We start from the raw sequence: 21139 nt of genomic DNA, 5'->3' as shown, positions 1-21139 counted from the left end.
TACAATTGTGTGTTTGTTTCAGGCAATGAATGCTGTAATGCAAACATGGAAAGATGGGCCATATATCTTTATTGTAAAGGTTAATATTTTACCTTCAAAGGAGGGAGTGAATATTAAAGGAACACATGAAGAATTGCCAAATGCTATGGCTCCTTCCGATCAACCCAAAGCACCATTAACAAGTGAGCCCCGTGTAGTTCATTTATTTTGTAATTTTGGCTAAACACTTAGATGTTACATGCTAATGTTTAAAAGTGTGTCTTGGAGTTACAGGGATACTTTTGCTTGGTTAGATATAGAAGGGGAAATAAGCAAGAGCTTTTGTTTATTTCAAGCCAGACTATAGGCCTTTATATGTAGCAATATCTGCAAATTGCTTTTCACTTGTTTTCTCCATGTAAGACTCCCTTTTATCTCTGAGCAAGATAAAACATCCTAACTCAATAATAAGATAAATAAGGTTCCCAGTTTTTTTAAAAAATGTGATGTTTATAATGGAATGTCTAGAAAAAGCTCCTTACACTAACCTTGGCAGTCCATTGCACTTTTTGAGTCTTAAGACTGGCAATAATAAGTGAAGTTTTCATGGTGCCTTTGGTGATTTTTTAAAAGAAAACACCATAGTAGATAAAAGGGCACAAAAGGGAAATCAAAATTACTATGTACTTGGAGTAACTTTCAAGTAAACATGCAAACTATGTGTGGGGCTTTTAGTTCAGTAAAGAGGGTGAGGTGGTAAACTTTTATTCTGACAAGTATGGTAATAAAAAAGTGAATATGATGAATTCTTCTTACCTGATACTTTAGCATTGGGAAAAGTCATAGGGATGTAATCTTAGCAGTCACTTGTATGGTTTGTAAATCTTCATCATTGCCGCCTCCTCCTCCTCCTCCCCCCCCCCAAAACCCCAGTATTTACTAATGAAAATACATTATTTAGCTTATGTGAAGGTGGAACCACAACATATGATGATGGTCACCTATTCAGATGGTTTTAAAATATTACCCGAGATAAGGCTCTTGGTGGCTAGTACACATAATAGTCATATAATGTCACTAGTGTCAGAGGCAGCATGTATTTGAAGTTGCTGACATTGGAAGAGTTCTGCTCCCTTGTATGATCCCACTGACTTTTACTTGCTGCTTTGGGAAACAAGATGCTGTATTTAAAAGGAGCCAGTACAAAAGAGCTACCATCAAGCAGAGCTATTATTCTATAGTCCTAATTTCTTGTTCTTTTCCATGGTTGTTTTCTGACAGTGACTGTGGAAGTGATTGGACCATATGAATACCTTTCTCTAACAGATTATCCTCTTATGACTGTAAGTTAATGGAATTATTTGTTGTAAAGTATGTTTAGTTGGATTCAAGTATAAACTTGAATATTAAGCTTACAGAGGGCCTAAATCACATTTTTACCACCTCTGGAAAGAAGATTTATAATAGCAGCCCTAATTCTGCTAAATTTTGTGATCCATAAAACTTATAAACGATTTTTACTGGTATTGAATTTAACTGATAATTTAAATTTAAATGATAATTAATTTAAAAAATAAAAATTCTATTAGAATCAGAATTAAAGAAACCTGGGAGGAATCTATCCATATAAATAAGCAGCTAGAAAAGAGAAGTTTGCAATTATCCTTTAAACTGCATTTTATTTTTCTTTCTCTAATAGTTCTTCATGGTGATGTGTATTGTATATGTGTTGTTTGGCGTTCTGTGGTTTGCGTGGTCAGCCTGCTACTGGCGGGATCTCCTAAGGATACAGTTTTGGATTGGTACAGTTATCTTACTTGGAATGTTGGAGAAAGCAGTATTTTATGCAGAATTCCAGAATATTCGCTATACAGGAAAATCTGGTAGGTGTGAAGAGCATTTTTAAATGTATGCACAAATGCAAGAATATGAATGATTTTCTATGTGCACTAACTTTTTCTATCTAATGATAGAAAATATTTTCTGTCATCCTTTCTAGGTCATATCTGTCAGATGGAAAATGTTTAATTGATCAAAGTCCTTAGAGCATGCATTAAAACAAACAAAAATATTTCTGAAGTTAATTTTTCCATCAGCTCAGTCTCGGTACAAGAGATAATAACTGATTGATATAAATATTCTAAAAATTAATTCAAAACAATTATCATTTGGTTCAGTTGAATGTATTTCGTATAGTTCTCATATTTTCTGTATTGTTCTAATGTTATTTAAAAAGACATGTCATTTCCCATTTATTTTTTAATTTAATATTCAGCCTTTCTTAAATTAATATTTGTTGATGTACAGTGCAATCTTTAAATGCTAATCAGTATGCTCAGGAAGTGTCCTGTCTGTGTTTATTTGCAGTCCGAGAGGCACTAATCCTGGCTGAGCTACTTTCCGCATTGAAACGTTCCCTTGCTCGAATTCTTGTTATCATAGTGAGTCTGGGATATGGCATAGTGAAGTGAGTAATCCTTGTGCCCCAGTTTTTTTTTAATTCTGTCAAGTGACACACTTGGAATCCTTCAAGGGCTTTTCCGTATGCTTTATGATTAAACCAGAAAATATCAATCTTGCTATTAGCTTTTCAAGGGGTTATATGCACACGGGCCTCACATCTTGCAAAGAGGGAGAGAATACTTGAAAGGGTGTTCTGAGAGGATCAATAGGCCTCTTCTCCAGTAGGAAATTACGTTTTTTTTGGGGGGGGGAAGGGAAAATGCCTTTTGAGAGGTATATGCAAAATTTATGATTTAGGATCACAACATTTTGGAGAACTCTCAAATACACTGTTTCCCTCTGGACAATCCTGAATTTTCTTCTGGGCCATAGTGATCTGGGGGCAAATGTAGAAAGAAATTCAGAAGTTTCTAGAAACAACTGAATGTAATTTACTTCTGGAAACCGCTGAACCATCCCTGGATGGCAAGACCTGGGTGGAGGTTCAGCAGAGTAATGGAATGTTGATGGATTTTGTGCTTCCCAATCTTTAACATAGTCATTCGGCCCATCTTTGGTTGTTCTTTAGTACCTCTTGTGGGGAGAGGAATATAGGATCCAGAAATTAGCGGGTTGAGTATGGGCAGCCTGCTTGAGATAAGTTGACCACATTTGTTGAATTTGAGATGTCTCGCTAAACATCAACAGAAAAATAACAGAGATTTACAAATAATATTCTAACCGGTTCACATTTCCTTGATGGAGAAATGACAGATAAGTACATGAAATGTCATTTGAGAAACCAGTCTGTGCTTTCATTTTCTTTTAAACTTTTATTCCCAATTGCAGACCTCGTCTGGGAGTCACTCTTCATAAAGTAATTGCAGCTGGAGCCCTTTATTTGTTATTTTCTGGCATGGAAGGTGTCCTCAGAGTCACTGGGGTTAGTAATCACATTTCAGACTTTTGTATCTCTCATATGCATGAAGCTGGTAGATTTCTCTTGCTGCAAAACAAGTTTTGCACAACATAAAATAACAAATTTGTTGAATATTCATGGTTGACATTCTTGACGGTGGTACCTATTTTGTGGAATAATGTCCTTGCTGCAGCAGTAAGTTTCTGTTGAAATAGATCTTTTTTGATTGGCTTTTCTCAATTATTTTGGTGCCCTTTATAAGTTCTTTTTAAATTTTCATTAATGAAGTGGATAATACTCAGAGGAGTTTTTAAAAAGTATTCCTTTTTGTAATTTCTTTTTTTTAAAAAAAAACAAAATTTTATTGGATTTTAAAAAAATAAACAAGGAAAGGGGTGGTGGAATAGGTTACAAATTTTGGCAGTTACAATATGCAGGAAGTGCCCCCCCCCTCCCATTCTCATACTTTTCATTTATTAATACATTAGATTATTACAAATCAATGGTATTTTGTCAGCATATAAACTTTTATCTTCAAATAATTTCAATCATTTTACATCAAACAGATTTCCTTGTTCATTTTTGTGATCTGAGTTTTCTCGATGTTGCCCCTTCTCCCCCCTCCAGCAGAGCTCCGGCACCTCCCGTGTCCTGTATGTCCTGTGCAGTGTCATCAGATTTATCTAGGAGGACTTTATTTTTTTCCATGAAGGCCGCCTTTTTGTAATTTCAAGGGCTGTCAAACTATAGGTTAATCTTGACTACCATATTGTTGGTTTGCATAGTTGTAGTCTATTAGCATTCCCAACTCAGGGTATCTAGGAGATGAATTTTTCTAGGCCACATGGCAATCCCTGACCTGGTTGTTATTTCTCCATATTGTTCAGTGTAAACTATGTATATTAAGTCCCATTGAGTGTTATTTTGTCTCTGGTAGGACTATTATTCCTTGTTCCTATGCTGATCCATGTTTAAAAATCCCTTTTATTGTATTTGTAATATAAAACCAACTCTCTTTCTAATGCCTTTTCAGTCTTTCCATGGTGTTACAGCTGCTGTAGCTAACTTCGGACTGTCTGTCATTGACTCCTGTATTATTTATTGGATATCCTTTCAAAAACTGAATCTTATGTTTCTAATGTATATCATCGCAATATGTATCCTGGATTTTGAATGGATTAAAGAAAAACTCTACTGTAGATGTGTTTGAAAAAAATAGTGAACAAATAGTTCATCCTCTCCCTCTTTTTAGGATTCAGCTTTAGAAATACCACCTTATAAAAACTCCCTTTTTTATGACCCCGTAATCTCTTAATTCAGGGTATGACTTGCTAATACTATGACCAATTCACAAATCTGAATATCACCTGAGTATCTGAAAGGTGCTTTTTCAAAAGTCAACTGGACTTTGTTTTTGCTTGAAGACTTTTCACTTCTCATCCAAGAAGCTTCTTCAGTTCTGACTGAATGGGGGTAAAAGGAAGGATTTATATTCCTTGCAATTGCCTGGTTGTTCGCACTCTTTCTGAGAGTCATTGAGGCCACTTGCACTATTCAAGTGACCCTGAGGTTACAGATAAACCTCCAAGTGTCTTCAAAGATTCTCAAAAAGAGCGCTAAGGGCCAGATGACGGCAAGGAATATAAATCCTTCCATTCTATATGCGTTCTATATAATTGATGTTGTCCTTGTGAAACAGCTCAGTTTTATGCATCTATTCAATAATATACCCAAATAAGTTATTCTTCTATCTATAGCATTGTTAAGGTATTAGTCACATGTCTATGGCATTGCAATTTATTTATTTTTGCTTCCTTGCATTGGTGGTTATGCTGGTAGAAAAAAATTGATAGTAGATTAATGGAAAGTGAAAATTGTGTATAGAGGAATTTAAGTTAGAGGTTTGGTCCAATAGTATTAATGTGTTGATGAACCACTATCTTCATGAGAAAAAAATCACCTTTCTTTATCTTCCTGCATATCTTCCAAATCTGCTTTGAAACAGCAGAGCAGTCTTTAGCACATTGATGGGGTGCAAGATGAAGTCTTGGTCCATGAGCAAATAGCAAATCATGTGACTTGCCAATTAATGCTATTTTTAAACATACAAATATAAATTTGGATGATTTTTTTACAGTATTTTTTTGGCAGTTCAAATATTTAACTTCCAGTATCTTAATAGTTTAGGACAAGATGCATTACAACTGATTTTAGTAGTTTAATTTAATATTGGAAGCAACACATTTATGATGCTTCAGTAAGAATAAAACAAACTTAACACATCTAAAGCAAAAAACACCATATAGTTCCAGTTCCAGTGAAATCACCCATATATAATTCTGTTCAATACTGAATGATTATTGCAAATTTCTGTTAGTACATTAGAAAAATTAAGTAGAAATATTTTAAACATAATATGGCTTACACTAACCTCAAATGAAAATCCAGCAATATTTTTGCAGATTATTAGGGCCAATTTTACAGTAAATGAGCTGTGTTGCAATCATTTGCAAAGAGGGTAGTGACAGTAGAGTTTGATTTTTGCCAACAAGAAGAAAATTTGGATTGGAAATATCTACACTCTGCTTGTATTTTTCTTCTTGACTGCTAAATCTGGAAATGGGAATAGTTTGGAGGGAACACTTTGTGGGGCAGAGCTGTGCAAAAGTGTACCAGGCATGCAAAACTTGCTTCAAAAATGTCAGTTTTGCCTAAAACATAATCTATGTAATCATTTGAAGCACACATAAGGGTGAAAAATCACAATGCAACTGGAAATGAGGGATATTTTAATAACAAGGTTATGTTACCTTGACAATAAACTGTCAGGAATTGTATGTTGGCAAGAGAACCAAAATAGACAAGACCACTCCATTCTCCAACTCTTTACTACTTCCTGCTGTCATCTTGTCTCTCCCCCCCGTCCCCCACGGCCATCTCTATCTAGGACTCTTCTAGAAACAGGTAGACTGTTGCTTTCAGAATTTTTTTATTAGGCCTTTAATTAGGCAGGCCTTCCAAAATATTGGTGGCTGAGAGCATCTATAGCAGGGGTGTCAAACTCAAGGGCCGGGATCCAAATCCCCCTGTAGAGTGCTTAGATCTGGCCCAGAGGACCACCCTGGAAACAGCAAAGGACCAGCCCTTGGTGCCTCTGCCAGCAAAAATGGAGGGCGCACGGCCCTCTCAGCCTCCATTTTCTCTGGCAGAGGGTTTCAGGAGGCTGTGGCAGCTGAAAACAGAGCTCGAGAGCCCGTTTTCACTGGCAGGGTGCTCGGGCTGTCATAGGCGCCCCTGACACGAGTGATATTGAGCCCCCGGGCCACCCACCCGGCCCCTCTGAGGTCAAACACAACCCTGAGGCAGCCCTCAATGAAATCGAGTTTGACATCCCTGATCTGTAGCAAAACAATGAAGTCCACTGGGTGAAAGAGAGTGGAGATCTGAGAGTTCCTTTATCAGATGCCCTCAGGGTCCTCACATTCTGGATCTACATCCTGTTGCTATCATCTGTATTCCAAAGTCCTCACACCTGGTATCCGTTCCCTAGTTTTGGCAGATGTCATCAACAGAAAGAAGTAGGTTCTTTGTTGGTTTGGGAAGGTGGGTACATGTCTTAACATTGCTGGGTTTCCCCTTTTCACCCAAGGTTAATTCAACCTTTTGTAGAACACAGGAAATATTGTGCCCCGTTTCATCTCAGGAAAGAAGTACATATGTTGCTTTGGCTATATTCAAAAATATTTTACATGCTCACTTCTAGTAGTCTGTTCCCTACAAGCCAATGACTAAAGCAGGAAAGTGTTTAGGGAACATATTGTTGGCTCATTTAGCATCTGTTGCTCAAGTATCATTTTTCAGTTTGTAATGGAAAGCTAGTGTCTCTGCAGCTTTAGAACTAAGATATTCTGAACATTTCTGAAGCTTCTGCTATGGTCAACTCCTCTGTGGCTATGAAGGTTATAAAACAGAAATATATTCGCTTTTTTAGAGGTGGCGCTTAGCTACACAGTTTAATAGAAAGTTTATAAAGATCACTTTGTAGAGATTCTGCTCTAGGACATTCTTTCCTATCAGCTCTCCTTCATTGATAGAGAATGAAAGTTGTGCTTACTGAGAAGTGTAATTCCAGTCTACAGAAAATGCAGCCAGCAATGTTGTCTTCTGCAAGGGGTCAGGTGGTAGCAGAGGTGGGCTCCTACCAGTTTGGCTGAATAGGTAGTAACTTGGCGGCCTGGGTTGCTGGAACCGGCAGTGACCCAGGCCTGCCACACTCCTGAACCTGTTCTCTCGGTGGTGCCATAGGCGCCGCCATCTTGTCATTTTTTTTAGTACTGTGCATGCGTGTGTGCGCGGCGCATCCCTGAGCAAACTAGCAGTAGCAGCAGCCAGAACCCACTCCTGAGTTGCAGCAGTGACATTTTGGGGTTCTTAGCATTCTTTCTTTTATCTGTTCATTCAGTATTAATGATTGCTGCTTATAGTTATGGGTCTTATGTACAGGTAGTCCTTGATTTTTGACCATTGAGCCCAAAATTAATGAGTTAATAGCATAGTTGTTAAGTGAAACTGGCTTCCCCATTGATTTTGCTCATCAGAAGTTCATATGAATCAGTTGCCAGGCATCTGAATTTTTTTTACGTGAGCATGGGGATGCTGCAATGGTTGTAAGTGAGAAAAACGTTCATAAGTCACTTTTTTCAGCTATGTTGTAACTTTGAGCAGTCATTAAATAAAGTGTTGTAAATTGAGGAGTACCTGTAGTTGAACTGAAATCCTGTGACTGACAAGTACCCTTCAAAGAAAAAATAAAATCCAATAGAACATAAACATGTGAAATACACATATGTACCATATATGAGATCTCTATATATGGACACACACACACACACACACACACACACAGAGAGAGAGAGAGAGAGAGAGAGAGAGGGAGAGAGACTGTGACTAGTTAGCATTTTATATTAGACTAATGTAATAACTGGACCTATTCTTTGGGAACACAGCAAGAGAAATGTCTTCAGAAGATAGTAAGGTAACAGGTCTATGCTTTCGGGTGCAATCTTTTCTCAAACCTTAATCTTTGTAGGCATGTTTCCTGATCTCAATGCCTTTTTCTCTTTGTCTCTCTAGGCACAGAATGATCTTGCCTCCTTGGCTTTTATTCCACTGGCTTTCCTAGATACTGCCCTCTGTTGGTGGATATCCTTCTTCACTGGTTTATTTGGTGTATTGCTCATTTATTTGGAACTGGGTGTTCATGGTGGGTGGCCTTCTACTTTGGATACTCTGTCTGATCTTGTTATTATTGGATTGATTCCCCAGATATAATACTCCAACATGTTGCTCCTACCTACCTTTACTAGTGCATTTCAATTAGCGAATTTGAAAGTGCATTCCAAATGTGTTTGATTTCAGCATTCTGTTCCTTCACTCAGCATGATAAGTGTTGAAGCTCAATACATCTGGAAGGCAGCAGGCTGGAGAAAGCTATAGTACAGAACAAGTCTCATTGAGCTTAGTGGATTTTTTTGGGTCAAAATGCTCAGCATTTCACTGCAAATCTGCCTACCAAAGAGGCTAATGAAAGCTAAATGTTTTGAAGAATAATGTATGCAACCCCACGTGGTCAATGATACAGGTGGGCCTCGAACTACGACTGCAGTTGATCCCAAATTTTATGTTGCTGAGTGAGTTTTGCCCCATTTTATGTCTTTTCTTGACACAGTTGTTAAGTGAATCACAAGTTGTTACATTAGTCACATGGTTGTTAAGCGAATCTGGCTTCCCCATTGACTTTGCCTGCCAGAAGGTCACAAAAAGATGATCATGTGACCCCAGGACACTGCAATCTTCATAAAGATGAGCTAGTTGTCAGGCCTCCAAATGTAAATCATGTAACCATGGGGGTGCTGTAATGGTCATAGGTGCGAAAAATGGTTATGTCACTTTTTTCAGTGCTGTTGTAACTTTGAACAGTCACCAAATGAACTGTTGCAAGTCGAGGACTACCTGTAGTTACCATTTTTGGAAGTGCTCTTGTTGCAGCAGCAGGATCTATAACTGTAATCTGAATTTCTACAGAGTGTATCCAAGCCTAATTTAGATACCCACCAGGAGTGCGTATTTCAGTAGTTGTGGTAGTTGGGAACTCTGAAATCGGAAGTTGTACATCACTCCGTTGGAAAGACAAGCTGAGGATTTTCAACGTGCTGGAAAATCTCCTGTCTAAAATACTGGAGAGCTGCTGTTTGCTATTCAGCACAGGTAATAATAGGCTAGATGGGGCAGGGTTGGATTCAATAATTGGATTCAACATTGCACTAACACAATTGATTTGATTTGGGGTGTTGTATGTTACACAAACCCATCTAATTCTGCTGATTATGTTTAAGCAAACCATGGTTTAGAATGAAGAACGAATCCATCCACTGTAAGGCAATTTACATTGTATTGGCAAAAAGGGATATGCTGGGCTCATTTTAGTAACCCTCCTCAAAGTTTGCATGTACTTGTCATTTATGCCAGAGATGGGACTCATCTTAGCATACTTTCTATAAAATTGCTGAAAACTATGTTCATAAGGACCATACTTTATGCAGGCACTATAAAGTTTGGAGATAGGGTGTCACATGAGTAATCTCTGTTCTATTAGTTCATATTTCATGTGGACAGGATTATTATTTTTAATAGCCTTTGGAGCAGTACCAGATCTAAATATCTTTAATCACATCTGTATCAGGGATTCAAGGTGGCAACTAATAAGTGAGTCAGGATGCAAAACAGGTAGAATATCATTCAGATTTTTGTGAGTTGTTTATTATATATATATTATTTCTCCAGAATTAATTGGGTAATAATATATCCGGTGATGTCAATTAAGATTTGAAGAGAAACTAGAGCATGATTATGCCATAAATGTATATATACTGAATTTTCCCTTGACTTTCTATACATATTTATCAGTTTAACTCAAACAATGAAATTGCTGAAGCTTAGGAGAAATGTTGTGAAGCTCTCTCTTTACCGACACTTCACCAATACACTCATCTTGGCAATAGCAGGTAAATCATAGAAATTATTCCTAATTTTAAAATAAACATTGTTAAACCAAATATCATAGGATACTTGGAATTGGGTGCTCAAACTGTCAAGAAACATGTCCACATTTATTTCATAAATAAATAATCATGTAAGATAAATGAAGGAGATAAAGGAAATAAAACTTTTGCCAGAAGGGAGATTAAACGTTGCCTTCTTATGACTTACTGATTCTTGCCAGTCTATTTCAGACAAAAAAAACATATTTCTTATAATTCTGGGATGTAGAAGTAAATATTTTTTGTTATCTTTGTTATCTCCTTAGGTTTATTGAACTAAATAGGAAGTTAAGGGTAAATATTTTTTCGTAAAACTGTTAATTCTTAATGATTTTTATTTTCAATGAATAAAGATCAAGTTTCAAAGGAATCAGGCAGATGAGTTTAATACTGTGAATTGGTTATAGATGATAAAAATAATTACATAAAGAAGCCATTGAGTTCTGCAGTTTAATCTGATTTGCTAATATTTTGCCATATGTATATGTTCTTATTTTTTAAAAAAATCTTTCAGCATCTATTGTTTTTATCATCTGGACAACTTTGAAATTCAGACTGATGGATTGTAAGTCGGTGAGTCTATCTCTTTTATGTCAGTTTTGCTAGTTAAGTAGATAGCTAGGAATTTGATAAACTTGTCTTAACTTGGAGGCTAAGTTGACTCACACCTGGGTGGATGCGATAGACAATATCAAGACTATAGGTTGATCTGGGAAGGTTAGAATATATCATGGGAGAAGTCAGTGGCAAATGCAGATATTTCTTTATTGTTGCTAAGAAAACAACATGGACATGAGCATAAAACCACTAGGAGTCAAACTTAACTTTAATTTTGCCACACTGAAAATGTTGGAATTTCTTTTCAAAAATGGAATTTTTAAATTGTTTACTATCTTACGTTAATTAACAGGATTGGCAAGAGCTATGGGTTGATGATGCCATCTGGCGGCTGTTATTCTCAATGATTCTTTTTGTCATCATGATTCTTTGGAGGCCATCTGCCAATAACCAGCGGTATTATACTTTATACTATGCTTTATAGTATACTTTACTTTGTAGTACTACAAATATTGGTAGATACAGTCTAAGTCGGGAGTGTCAAACTCGCGGCCCATGGGCCAGATGCGTCACACACTGGCAACGCCCGGTTTAGTATGGGGAAATCACAATATATCACATGACGACGCTGTGACGATGCAAGTTTGACACACCTGGTCTAAGGCATTTGTTTATTATTGCTGCCCAGTACTTTCCCTTTCAGCTTTAGCTACTACGAACAATCTTAAATATATCGCCAGTTTAAAGAAACTGTAAAAAACATTGCACATTAATCTGATGGAGCCATTATTTGTTACTTTGCAAGGTTTGCTTTTTCACCATTGTCTGAAGAAGATGAGGACGATGAACAGAAAGAGCCAATGCTGAAAGAGAGCTTTGGTAAGAAAAACATAACTCTGTTTTATGAATGCAACTTTTATTATGAAAAGGCATATCTGTAGCTTTATGTATTATCACTAGTATCCTTTTACCCCAATTTAAGTTTTAATCACATACCATTATTGCATTCTTTTGTGACACAAGGTACAATAAGCAATTTTCTTGAATTTTTGTCCCTAAGAGACGTAATTTTATTTCATGGGAAGGTCTCTCCAGCCTTTGCATTGGCACTGGAATTCAAGCAGCAGCTGAAAACATAGTTACATTTGAGTCAGTCATTTATGAAATATACAAGGCAGACTAGATCTCACAGTATATTGAACTTTGGTTTAATGACTGCATAATACACCATTGGTCAGTGGCGGGTTTCAAATTTTTTTAGAACCTCTTCTGTAGGTATGGCCTGCTTTGTGGGAGTGGCTTGCTGGCCATGAGACGGTGGGATTGGCTTGCCAGCCATGTGACTGGATGGGCATGGCCAACTTGTAAAATGTGGTGAAACTCACTTAACAACGCTCTTGCTTAGCAACCGAAATGTTGGCTCAGGAACTCTGGCATTGAAGCACGCAAGTCTTAAAGCTGTCAAGTTACAAGACCCTTGCATTCCTAACCCTTTAGAAAAAAACTCCCAAGGGTCTTCAAACTTGACAGATTTAAGACTTGTGGACTTCAACTCCCAGAATTCCTCCTCCAGTCATGTAGGCTTAGGAACTCTGGCGTTGAAGCGCGCAAGTCTTAAAGCTGTCAAGTTACAAGACCCTTGCACCCCTAACCCTTTAGAAAATAAACCCAGGGGTGTTCAAACTTGACAGCTTTAAGACTTGTGGACTTCAACTCCCAGAATTCCTCCTCTCGCTCTTCATCTTGATGATGTGCAGACGGGCGGGGGGAGGGAGCTGGAACCGGTTCTAAACGGCACTGTAGATTTGTGGAACCTCTTCTATAGAGGTTTACTACTGGTTTGCTTGTGCTCGTGCGCATGCTAGCGCGCACATGCAATGCTTCTGCGCATGTGCAGAAGTATCCGGGCCGAGTGGGTGGAGCCTCCTGCCGCCGCCACTACTGGTTCGGCCAAACCAGGCTGAACTAGCAGCAGCCCACCTCTGCATTGGGTGTATCTGCACATATTAAGATCAAAATATCACATTATGATTTACCATGTCATGTGAACCAGGGAACAATAAACTTCTAAAAGTTGATCATATTGTTCAGTATGCAAGAAATATATCCTCATATCTTCATGAGAGCATTTGGATGTAGAATGGAACTAGAACAGGTTAAAACAGATCTCTCACATTTTCTCACATCTCCACACAGACCTGTTTGCTCTGTGTTTGGCAGACATAGATACTGAACCTCTGTCCGTAAAGTAGCTCCAATGAGCTACTCTCCAGTTTTGCGTAGTTTAATTTGCTTTTGACTGTTTGAAGATATCTTTCATACTAATTTATCATGGCATCAGAAATAAACAGAATTGAAAACCAGGCCTATAGGACCAAATAATATTCCCTGTGTTATTTTCCCCAGGAGTTGCCTCCACAGAACTCCAGTCCACTTTTCCATACAACAGTAGTGTTTTTAAACCTTTTTTGAGTGTGAGAAATAAATTAAACACTGATAAATATTATGTATTATATTTTACCTACTTGACATAACGAAGTGTTGCATTCTTGAATAAGATTCCTTCCCCAATATTTTTACAGAGGGCATGAAAATGAGAACTTCAAAACAAGAATCAAATGGAAATCCTAAAAACAACAAAGCAGTAAGTCCTTTGCTAATATTTTTTAGCTAATCCTGGAAAAATGGAAGACATAACAATAATGTGCTAATGCTCATTAGTGAAATATTACTTCCAATAAATGGCAGTAATTATAAGTGATGTCAGTTGTTGGGATTGAACTAAGTTATGCTAAAAAAAGGAGATGCAATAGCAAAGGCAAAGTCCCTTTAAAATTTGCACTTAACCTCACACCTTTTATAAATACATATTTTAGATTCTTATGGCAAAAATGTTATGATTGTTACAAAATATCTTTCTTGCATAGTCTGTGTGATTATTATGTGAATAAACTGTAATTTCTAAATTACTAATTATTTTAGCAATTAATTATATGGAATTTGCCCAATGAATAATAAATTAAAGCACTTTGGATACTATACAGGTAGTCCTCACATAACAATTGTAACTGTTGCCAGCAATTCTATTATTAAAGAACGCAGTCATAAAATATATCAGGTGACCATGTTAACTTAATACTGGTGGCAGCAGTTGCAGGTGCTGCTGTTAGGCGAATCCTGTGTGATTGCAGCCTCCTGCAGTTAGGTGATTGCCATTTGCAACCTCTTGCATGCTTCCCTATTGACTTTGCTTGTAAAAAGCTGACAGTGACTATTGCAAAGGATGATCATGTGACCATGGGACATTGCAATGTCATAATTTTAAGCTGGTTGCCAAACCCCCAGATCCTGATCACATGACTGGGGACGCTGCAACTATGAACTTACCTTTTGTAAGTCCCTCTTGTTCAGTACTTTATAACTTTGAATGAATAAACATTAAGCAAAGACTACATGTATATATGAATAACCTAACTGGAATTTTCTAATGAATAATGGTAAATTAAAGCACTTTGGATGCTATACATTATTTAACATGCTTTGAAAGAAAATGGTAATTTAATGAAGCATATCTTTTTTTAAATGATGGCCTATGTTACATATAAAGTAATATACTAAAATGTTTATGGGCCTCGCTTAAATAGAAAGAGGTGAAAAAATGTCAGATAATGAGATATTCTATTGGAAAAATATGGGGAAGATACTGTTTTGCTTTATACTTTATATTGAATGTAATCATCACAAAAATGTACTATAATTTTAAGTGTACAATAATCCAATAATCACCTGACTTTTAAAAACTTATAGCAAGAAGATGATTTGAAATGGGTAGAAGAGAATGTTCCTTCTTCTGTGACTGATGTGTAAGTATCTGTAGTACAGGTATATGTCATGCATAAAAATATATTTAAAAGCATTAAAATAGTTAATTTGAAAATACAGATGTTGCCACTTGCAGTATCCAGAATAGGTGAAACTACTGGATTCTACCTTTTAGGCTTCCAGTTATCAGTTTCTAATATAAATTGTAAATGTATCCTTGTTCTTGTTTAAGCTTGTTTTTACTTGATGAAACAATCTTTGGGAAGCTTTTTGAAATCACAATAGCCTTTGTTAGACTATACAATATTTATTGGGTTGGCTGCTAAATAGCAGTAGCACTTAGACATACACTATTTCATAGAGCTTTACAGCCCTCTCTAAGCGTTTTCAAGTCAGCATATTGCCCCCAACAATCTGGGTCCTATTTTAGTGACTTCGGAGGGATGGAAGGCTGAGTCAATCTTGAGCCAGTCAGGATCGAACTCCTGGCTATGGGCAGAGTTAGCCTGCAATACTGCATTCTAACCATTGCGCCACTAGAGCTCTTCTGTCCCACATTTTAGTGTTATGATGATGTCACCAAAAGAGATGGGTTGAAGTGGGGCAGTCCTTTTTACTTCAGGATATTCCATGGCCAGGAGGTAACAAGTATTCAGTCTGAGGTTTAAAGGCCACATGTGTCCCCTCCCAAGGTTTTGGGTGCAGCCCCAAAAACTACAAAACTGGTGAAGGAAGAGAAAGTCAATACATACATGAAGAACATCATATTTATTACATTTTAATGCATTTCATTTTTAATTAAATTACATACAATTATCTTTCTGGGCTTACCTATCTTTTGTTCCATCCATTTACTATCAAGTAGTCAAATGCAGCCCCATATCTGAACAAATAGAAATCTTTGTCTTACATGCCCGTTGTGGACAAGTGCTAATTTTGTTTAATGTTCAATGAAAGAAAAATACAAGGTTTTATCTAATTATGTGGTTTTTGTTTTCCTGCATTCTGAATCACCAGCATATTTTGGTGAATATGCATAACCTCATGCTCACATGACAGCAATCATGAGTCTCTCTTTGTTTTACTATGTTTTTCTTTCCCTCTCAATTGCAGAGCTCTGCCAGCATTACTGGATTCAGATGAGGTCAGTAACTAATCCTTAAGCAATAATTCAGGTCCTATGATGTGACAGAAGAATCATGAGCTAAAAATTAGAGAAATGATTCCAGCAATTAAAAACTGAATGCATTAACTGTATGTGTATCAGGGAACTACTAAATGTCAAAAGGAAATTTGTTTAATACTTTAGTTAAAGATTTCATAAGAGATACCTGATTTTTTTTTAAATAACAATTTGCATTGAGATACTTATGCAGAAAGCTTATGGATGGCATCCTTTAACCCATCCCGGCAATCATCCCTTTATCCCCACCCATTAGCTATTCTTTTACAGCAAATCTTAATTTTGTCTGTGTATGTGGGGAGATAATTAAATCTAAACTGGAATAAGTCTAAAATATCTTAAGACTCCGTGTCAGCCTTTGGCGAAAAACATCAATCTGAGAACAATATTTCATTCAAAATGTCTAATACCAGCTTTTATGGTAAATATGAATTGTCCAACCTAGAATTGCAGACAGTGGAAGCCTGGCTTCCTAAATAAACCTGATATTTTATGGAAAGGATGCAGAATACAGTATAGTGTTAAGACTAATTTTAATGTGAATTGGATGTGAGAATTTTTTGAATGCTGTTTGGAAAATGTGCTGAGGCTACCATACAGGAAATAAGCATTCTGAATGACAATCCAAATCATATTACCCAGGATCTTAAAATATAGAGCTATTGCTATTGTCTTTTTATTGTCAAGGTGACTTTTACCTGTTTCACGCGGCATTTCTTTTGAACAACCTTAGACCAACAGTTTTCTAAGCCTCAAAAGCTTTGTCAGTGTTTATAACATGGTAACCTTAGCTTGCACCTAGAAAAGCAGATGCAAACAAAATGTATATTTTGTGTATGATAAAAGTTGTATTGTGCTCACTTTATGCTGACATTGAATTTATGCTATTTGACAACCTTATGATATCAGCAGCAGCAGCAGCAATTAGATTAATAATGGCTTTTTCACAATCACTCTTCAATTACAACAATGTAATTTTTTTCAGCAAAGTAATTGTTATATTTATTGGGTTCCATTTGTTAAATCTTGCAGGAAAGAATGATCACACACTTTGAAAGATCCAAGATGGAATGAAAGATGAAACAACTTGCAGCAGAAGCTCTCTTACTGTTTTAAGAAAGGAAGAAACTTTGTCTATTTGGCAATGTTCCAGTGCTGCTTTCTCTGATATGTTCCATGAACTTTGGAACCACTGATTATTATCAGAGGGAATTTTTTTTTTGTGAGGTCAGCACGGAGGGAATTTTGGTCATGAAAAATTTGCATTTGCACTGTTTGCTGCCGGTGTGCTATTTAAACTATGGAAATGTCTTTTATTGCAGCAAATTCTTTTAAAGTATTTAAGTTAAAACATTTAACAATTGGCAGTGCAACTTTTAATTCAATACTAGATTTAAATCCCATGATTTAACTATAAGGGGGTGGGAGAAAATGAGAAGTTTCTTCAAGCCAGTATGGATGAATCATGTGCAGAAGTTTCTTCAAACAAGCCAAAAGTGACCTCTGCTTGTAGATAATTTCCAGCATGGTACATTCAGTAAGATGTTATACTTATCTCCAGTATCCACTACTTGAGACTGTAAATGGAGTGGGGTGGGGGTCAATTCCTATCTCCATCCACTTTTCTTGGAAGACTTGACACAGTCAGAGCTGACAGAAACATCATCCCATCTGTAAACGTGCTTTGCATACAAAAACATGTATGCAACACTCTGTCGTGTGTGAGAAATCTGTGAATCAGGATCAGTGCCTTTTCTCTTAGAAGCAGTAGCTATTGTCTGAAGATTCTGCTGTCTGGCTAGGAAAATAAGAGAGTTTTTGAAGGAAAGCCTCTGCTTATGGAAAACTCCAATAGAAGTATTTGGGAGAAATTATGATGCTTAATATTTTTTAGCAAAATTAAGTGCACTTTTTTTCATTCCACAGCATAGAAAAAATATTTTCAATTTAATGTATTTAAAAGCAATTATTACTTAATCCCAGGTTTGTTGCTATCTCATTGCTGGCAATGAGGTCTGAGCATGAGCGGTTAACCATTTGAATTGGAACAGTAATTGAATTGAAAACACCATTGAACCTCATAGCAGTTACCAACTATCCCTACTTCCATGTTAAAATTATGTATGCTAAGTTTATTGAGCCCAAAAAGATTTGAGCCACTGATTCATAAAGTCAAACAGAACCTATCAGCCATGAATAGTGGTACTTCAACTTGTCAAAAGCCTTTTTGATTTGAAATTACTTGTGAGTGGCAAACTCCAGTTGGACTATGTTTGACTTTAAATTGTTACATTTAAATTGTTACATAGGGTTTCCTGCCTAGGCAGGGGGTTGGACTAGAAGACCTCCAAGGTCCCTTCCAACTCTGCTATTGTATTGTATTTATTTGATTAACCTATGCTAAATTTACTTGGATGAGATCTTTGTGAAAATTAGTCATAAATGGGAAGTATTCTGTTTTGCAGTCCTTAAATGGCATTCCTGATTGCTTCCAGTGCTCCTGCTGGTGTAGTGGGAGCTAAAACCTACCCCAATACTCCAGCTTTTTAACATGCCTGAAGTACCAGTCTTCTGAGGCCAATGAGATATTTAAAATAGCTATTTACAGCCACCTGTTCACTGCTTCTAGGTAAAACCATAGCCAAGGCTTACAGAAGAAGAGATCTTTCTGAGCTGTTTCTTCAGATCTGGAGCTGGCTGTGATGCACAATAAAAATGCAGACTATAATGTGGCAGCTCAGTCCTCAAGTCACTTTAACCAAAGGCTAGAAGGATCTTGTTACAGTACAATATCAGTAGCTTCATTACCTTCCACAGTTCTTCTACATCCTACCTCCCTTCCAACTATTATCTACACTAAGAGACATTTTTAACACTTGTATAATTATATTTAGATACTGAAATACTTGAGAGGTTTTCTTTTTTAAAAAAGAGGCTATCAAGGAACCTGACCCTGTTATTGGGTGGATAAACAAATCTTGCAACAGAAACAGATTCAGGTTAACCTAATGACAAATACTCTTTTGGAATAATTTATGCAAGTATGTGTGCTGGACCTTTCTTTCGAGTTGCATAGAGAAGTGCAAAAGAAGGGTTTTTTTAAACCTTTAAATTGTGTTTTTCTAAGTTTAGTGCCAAAATACGAGTCCTACAGATATTTGATGTAGTCATTTCTTCTGGAAAAAACTGGAATTGGGTTTTCACATGGAATTTACTACTGGCTTAATTCTGTTTCCCAGATGTGTTTTGGTTGTACTTACAATGTATATAAGTGGTTTGGTAAATAAGGTGTCCTCTGTCTTACAGTAACTTTTTCATTTGATTCAGTCTGAATTAGCAGATTTATGTTCTGTATAATAAAATTATTTTTGCCTTTAAACCCTGAAATGAGCTAAGTGTATCTTTCTGCTATATTTTATTTGAAATGTCTTATTTTTGATGGCAAAATGTTGGACAGACCATGGGTTCAGATACAGTAGCAGCTTCTGCATTTTAATATACTATATCTGTCATTGTTTGGATGAGTCAAAAGACTGAGGGCAAAATAACTTACACTTCTCCTGTGTGCTGCTTGGAGAGTCCAAGCATGGGTTAAATACAGTCCATCTGCCCTAGGACTGAGTAGATTTTTCTTTAACCACGCCTCCTTTCCCTCATTGAGGCATGCGCGCGCTGGCCAGCTGAGTTCATTTTTTAAAGCCATTTTTCTCCCTCCCCAGGCTCCAGAGGCTTTATAGGAGCCTGGGGAGGGTGAAAAGAACCCCCCGCCCCCACCAGAGGCCCTCCGGAGGCTTCATGAGCTTCCCTGAAGCCTCCGGAGCGCAAAAAACTGGCCCTACGGGCAAACAGGAAGTTTAGGAATGCACTTCCGGTTTGCTCAGAGGGTCGTTTTGAGCGCTCTGGAGACTTCACGGAAGCCTCTTGATGGTCCCTGAAACCTTTGGAGCGCTTAAAACGACCCTCTGAGCAAACCGAAAGTGACTTCCGGTTTGCTTGGAGGGTTGTTTTGACTGCTTCGGAGGCTTCAGGGGAGCCTCCTGAAGGTCCCTGAAACCTTCGGAGGGCTTCCCGGGGAGTGGGGGAGGCTGTTTTCGCCCTCCCCATGCTCCTATAAAGCCTCTGGAGCCTGGGGAGGGCGAAAAAAGCATGCAAAAATGGGCGGGGGGTCACGCCTGTAGTGCCCGCATGCGCACTGTGGGGGTCGCACATTGCATTATGGGTGCGGCATGCCTGCACACGATCCCCCCTGCGCTCCCCCCACTTATGGCACGCGAGCCAAAAAAGGTTCGCTATCGCTGTGCTAGACCAATTCTTGAATACAGCCATCTGTCTGGAACCCACACTGCATATCGGACATTAATACAATTGAGTGAGTCCAGAGATATTTCACAAGATTTTCCACTCGCAGCAGAATACCGTGTGCCACCAGACTTGAAAGTTGGGGCTTAGACAATTTAGAACTACGCCACCTAAGCGTAGTGCATAAAATTATCTGCTACAATGTTTTACCTGTCAGTGCCTACTTCAGCTTCAACCACAACAATACACCAGCGCACAATAGATACAAACTTAGGGTAAACCGCTCCAAACTCCACTGCAGAAAATAGGACTTCAGCAACAAAGTGGTCAGTGCCTGGAAACCACTACCTTTGTCAAAAACTCTGTGGTTTCTTCCCCAACCCCCCCAAACTTTAACCTTAAATTGTCTACTGTCGACCTCACCCCGTTCCTAAGAGGTCTCTAAGGGGCCTGCATAAGCGCACCAACGTTCCTACCGTCCCTGTCCTAATGTTTCTTTGTATCCATTTCATGGATCCAAAATCATGTTTATACTTAGATATGTTATCTAATACATGCTTGACGAAATAAATAAAACAAAGGAAGCCCATGCAGGAGCGCACACCATCCATCCTCCGGTGCGCGCTTTCGCGCTTTGGAGTTGCCAGTCGCCCTTTGCTGCAGATTCCTTCCGTCCCTCGTCTGCTTTGTCCCCTCCTCCCCTCAAGACGGGCTCCACCGAAAAATACTCAAAGGCAGATGCTTAACGTAACCTCTGCGGTTGGAACCGGAGCCCGGACTCGCCGAAGGACGAGGGAAGAAACCCGGCCTGCGCTGCTTGCTCAGAGGCGGAGCCTG

The 21139-nt window shown here is 37.9% G+C and overlaps 1 protein-coding gene across 2 annotated transcripts in view; it reads left to right on the top strand.

The window, feature by feature from the left end:
- The window catches only part of TMEM87A (transmembrane protein 87A), a 28344-nt gene extending 8954 nt beyond the window's left edge, over positions 1-19390 (top strand). The window contains exons 7-20 of one of the 2 annotated variants that reach the window (XM_081937469.1): positions 23-182; positions 1261-1322; positions 1679-1862; positions 2347-2446; positions 3271-3364; positions 4374-4449; positions 10300-10404; positions 10955-11013; positions 11351-11454; positions 11804-11877; positions 13581-13642; positions 14806-14861; positions 15934-15964; positions 17036-19390. In XM_081937469.1, coding sequence (XP_081793595.1) covers positions 23-182; positions 1261-1322; positions 1679-1862; positions 2347-2446; positions 3271-3364; positions 4374-4449; positions 10300-10404; positions 10955-11013; positions 11351-11454; positions 11804-11877; positions 13581-13642; positions 14806-14861; positions 15934-15964; positions 17036-17077 — 1209 coding nt within the window. In that variant the 3' untranslated portion in view covers positions 17078-19390. Of the gene's footprint in view, positions 1-22; positions 183-1260; positions 1323-1678; positions 1863-2346; positions 2447-3270; positions 3365-4373; positions 4450-8473; positions 8547-10299; positions 10405-10954; positions 11014-11350; positions 11455-11803; positions 11878-13580; positions 13643-14805; positions 14862-15933; positions 15965-17035 lie in introns of both variants that reach the window. The other variant, XM_081937470.1, reaches the window with a different exon arrangement.
- Positions 19391-21139: the final 1749 nt, after the last annotated feature.

Source organism: Natrix helvetica, assembly GCF_964273705.1.
Source record: "Natrix helvetica genome assembly, chromosome: 1".
NCBI lineage: Eukaryota > Metazoa > Chordata > Lepidosauria > Squamata > Natricidae > Natrix > Natrix helvetica.
The sequence above is the reverse complement of the archived record's forward strand: the minus strand, read 5'-3'. Positions and strand labels throughout refer to the sequence as shown.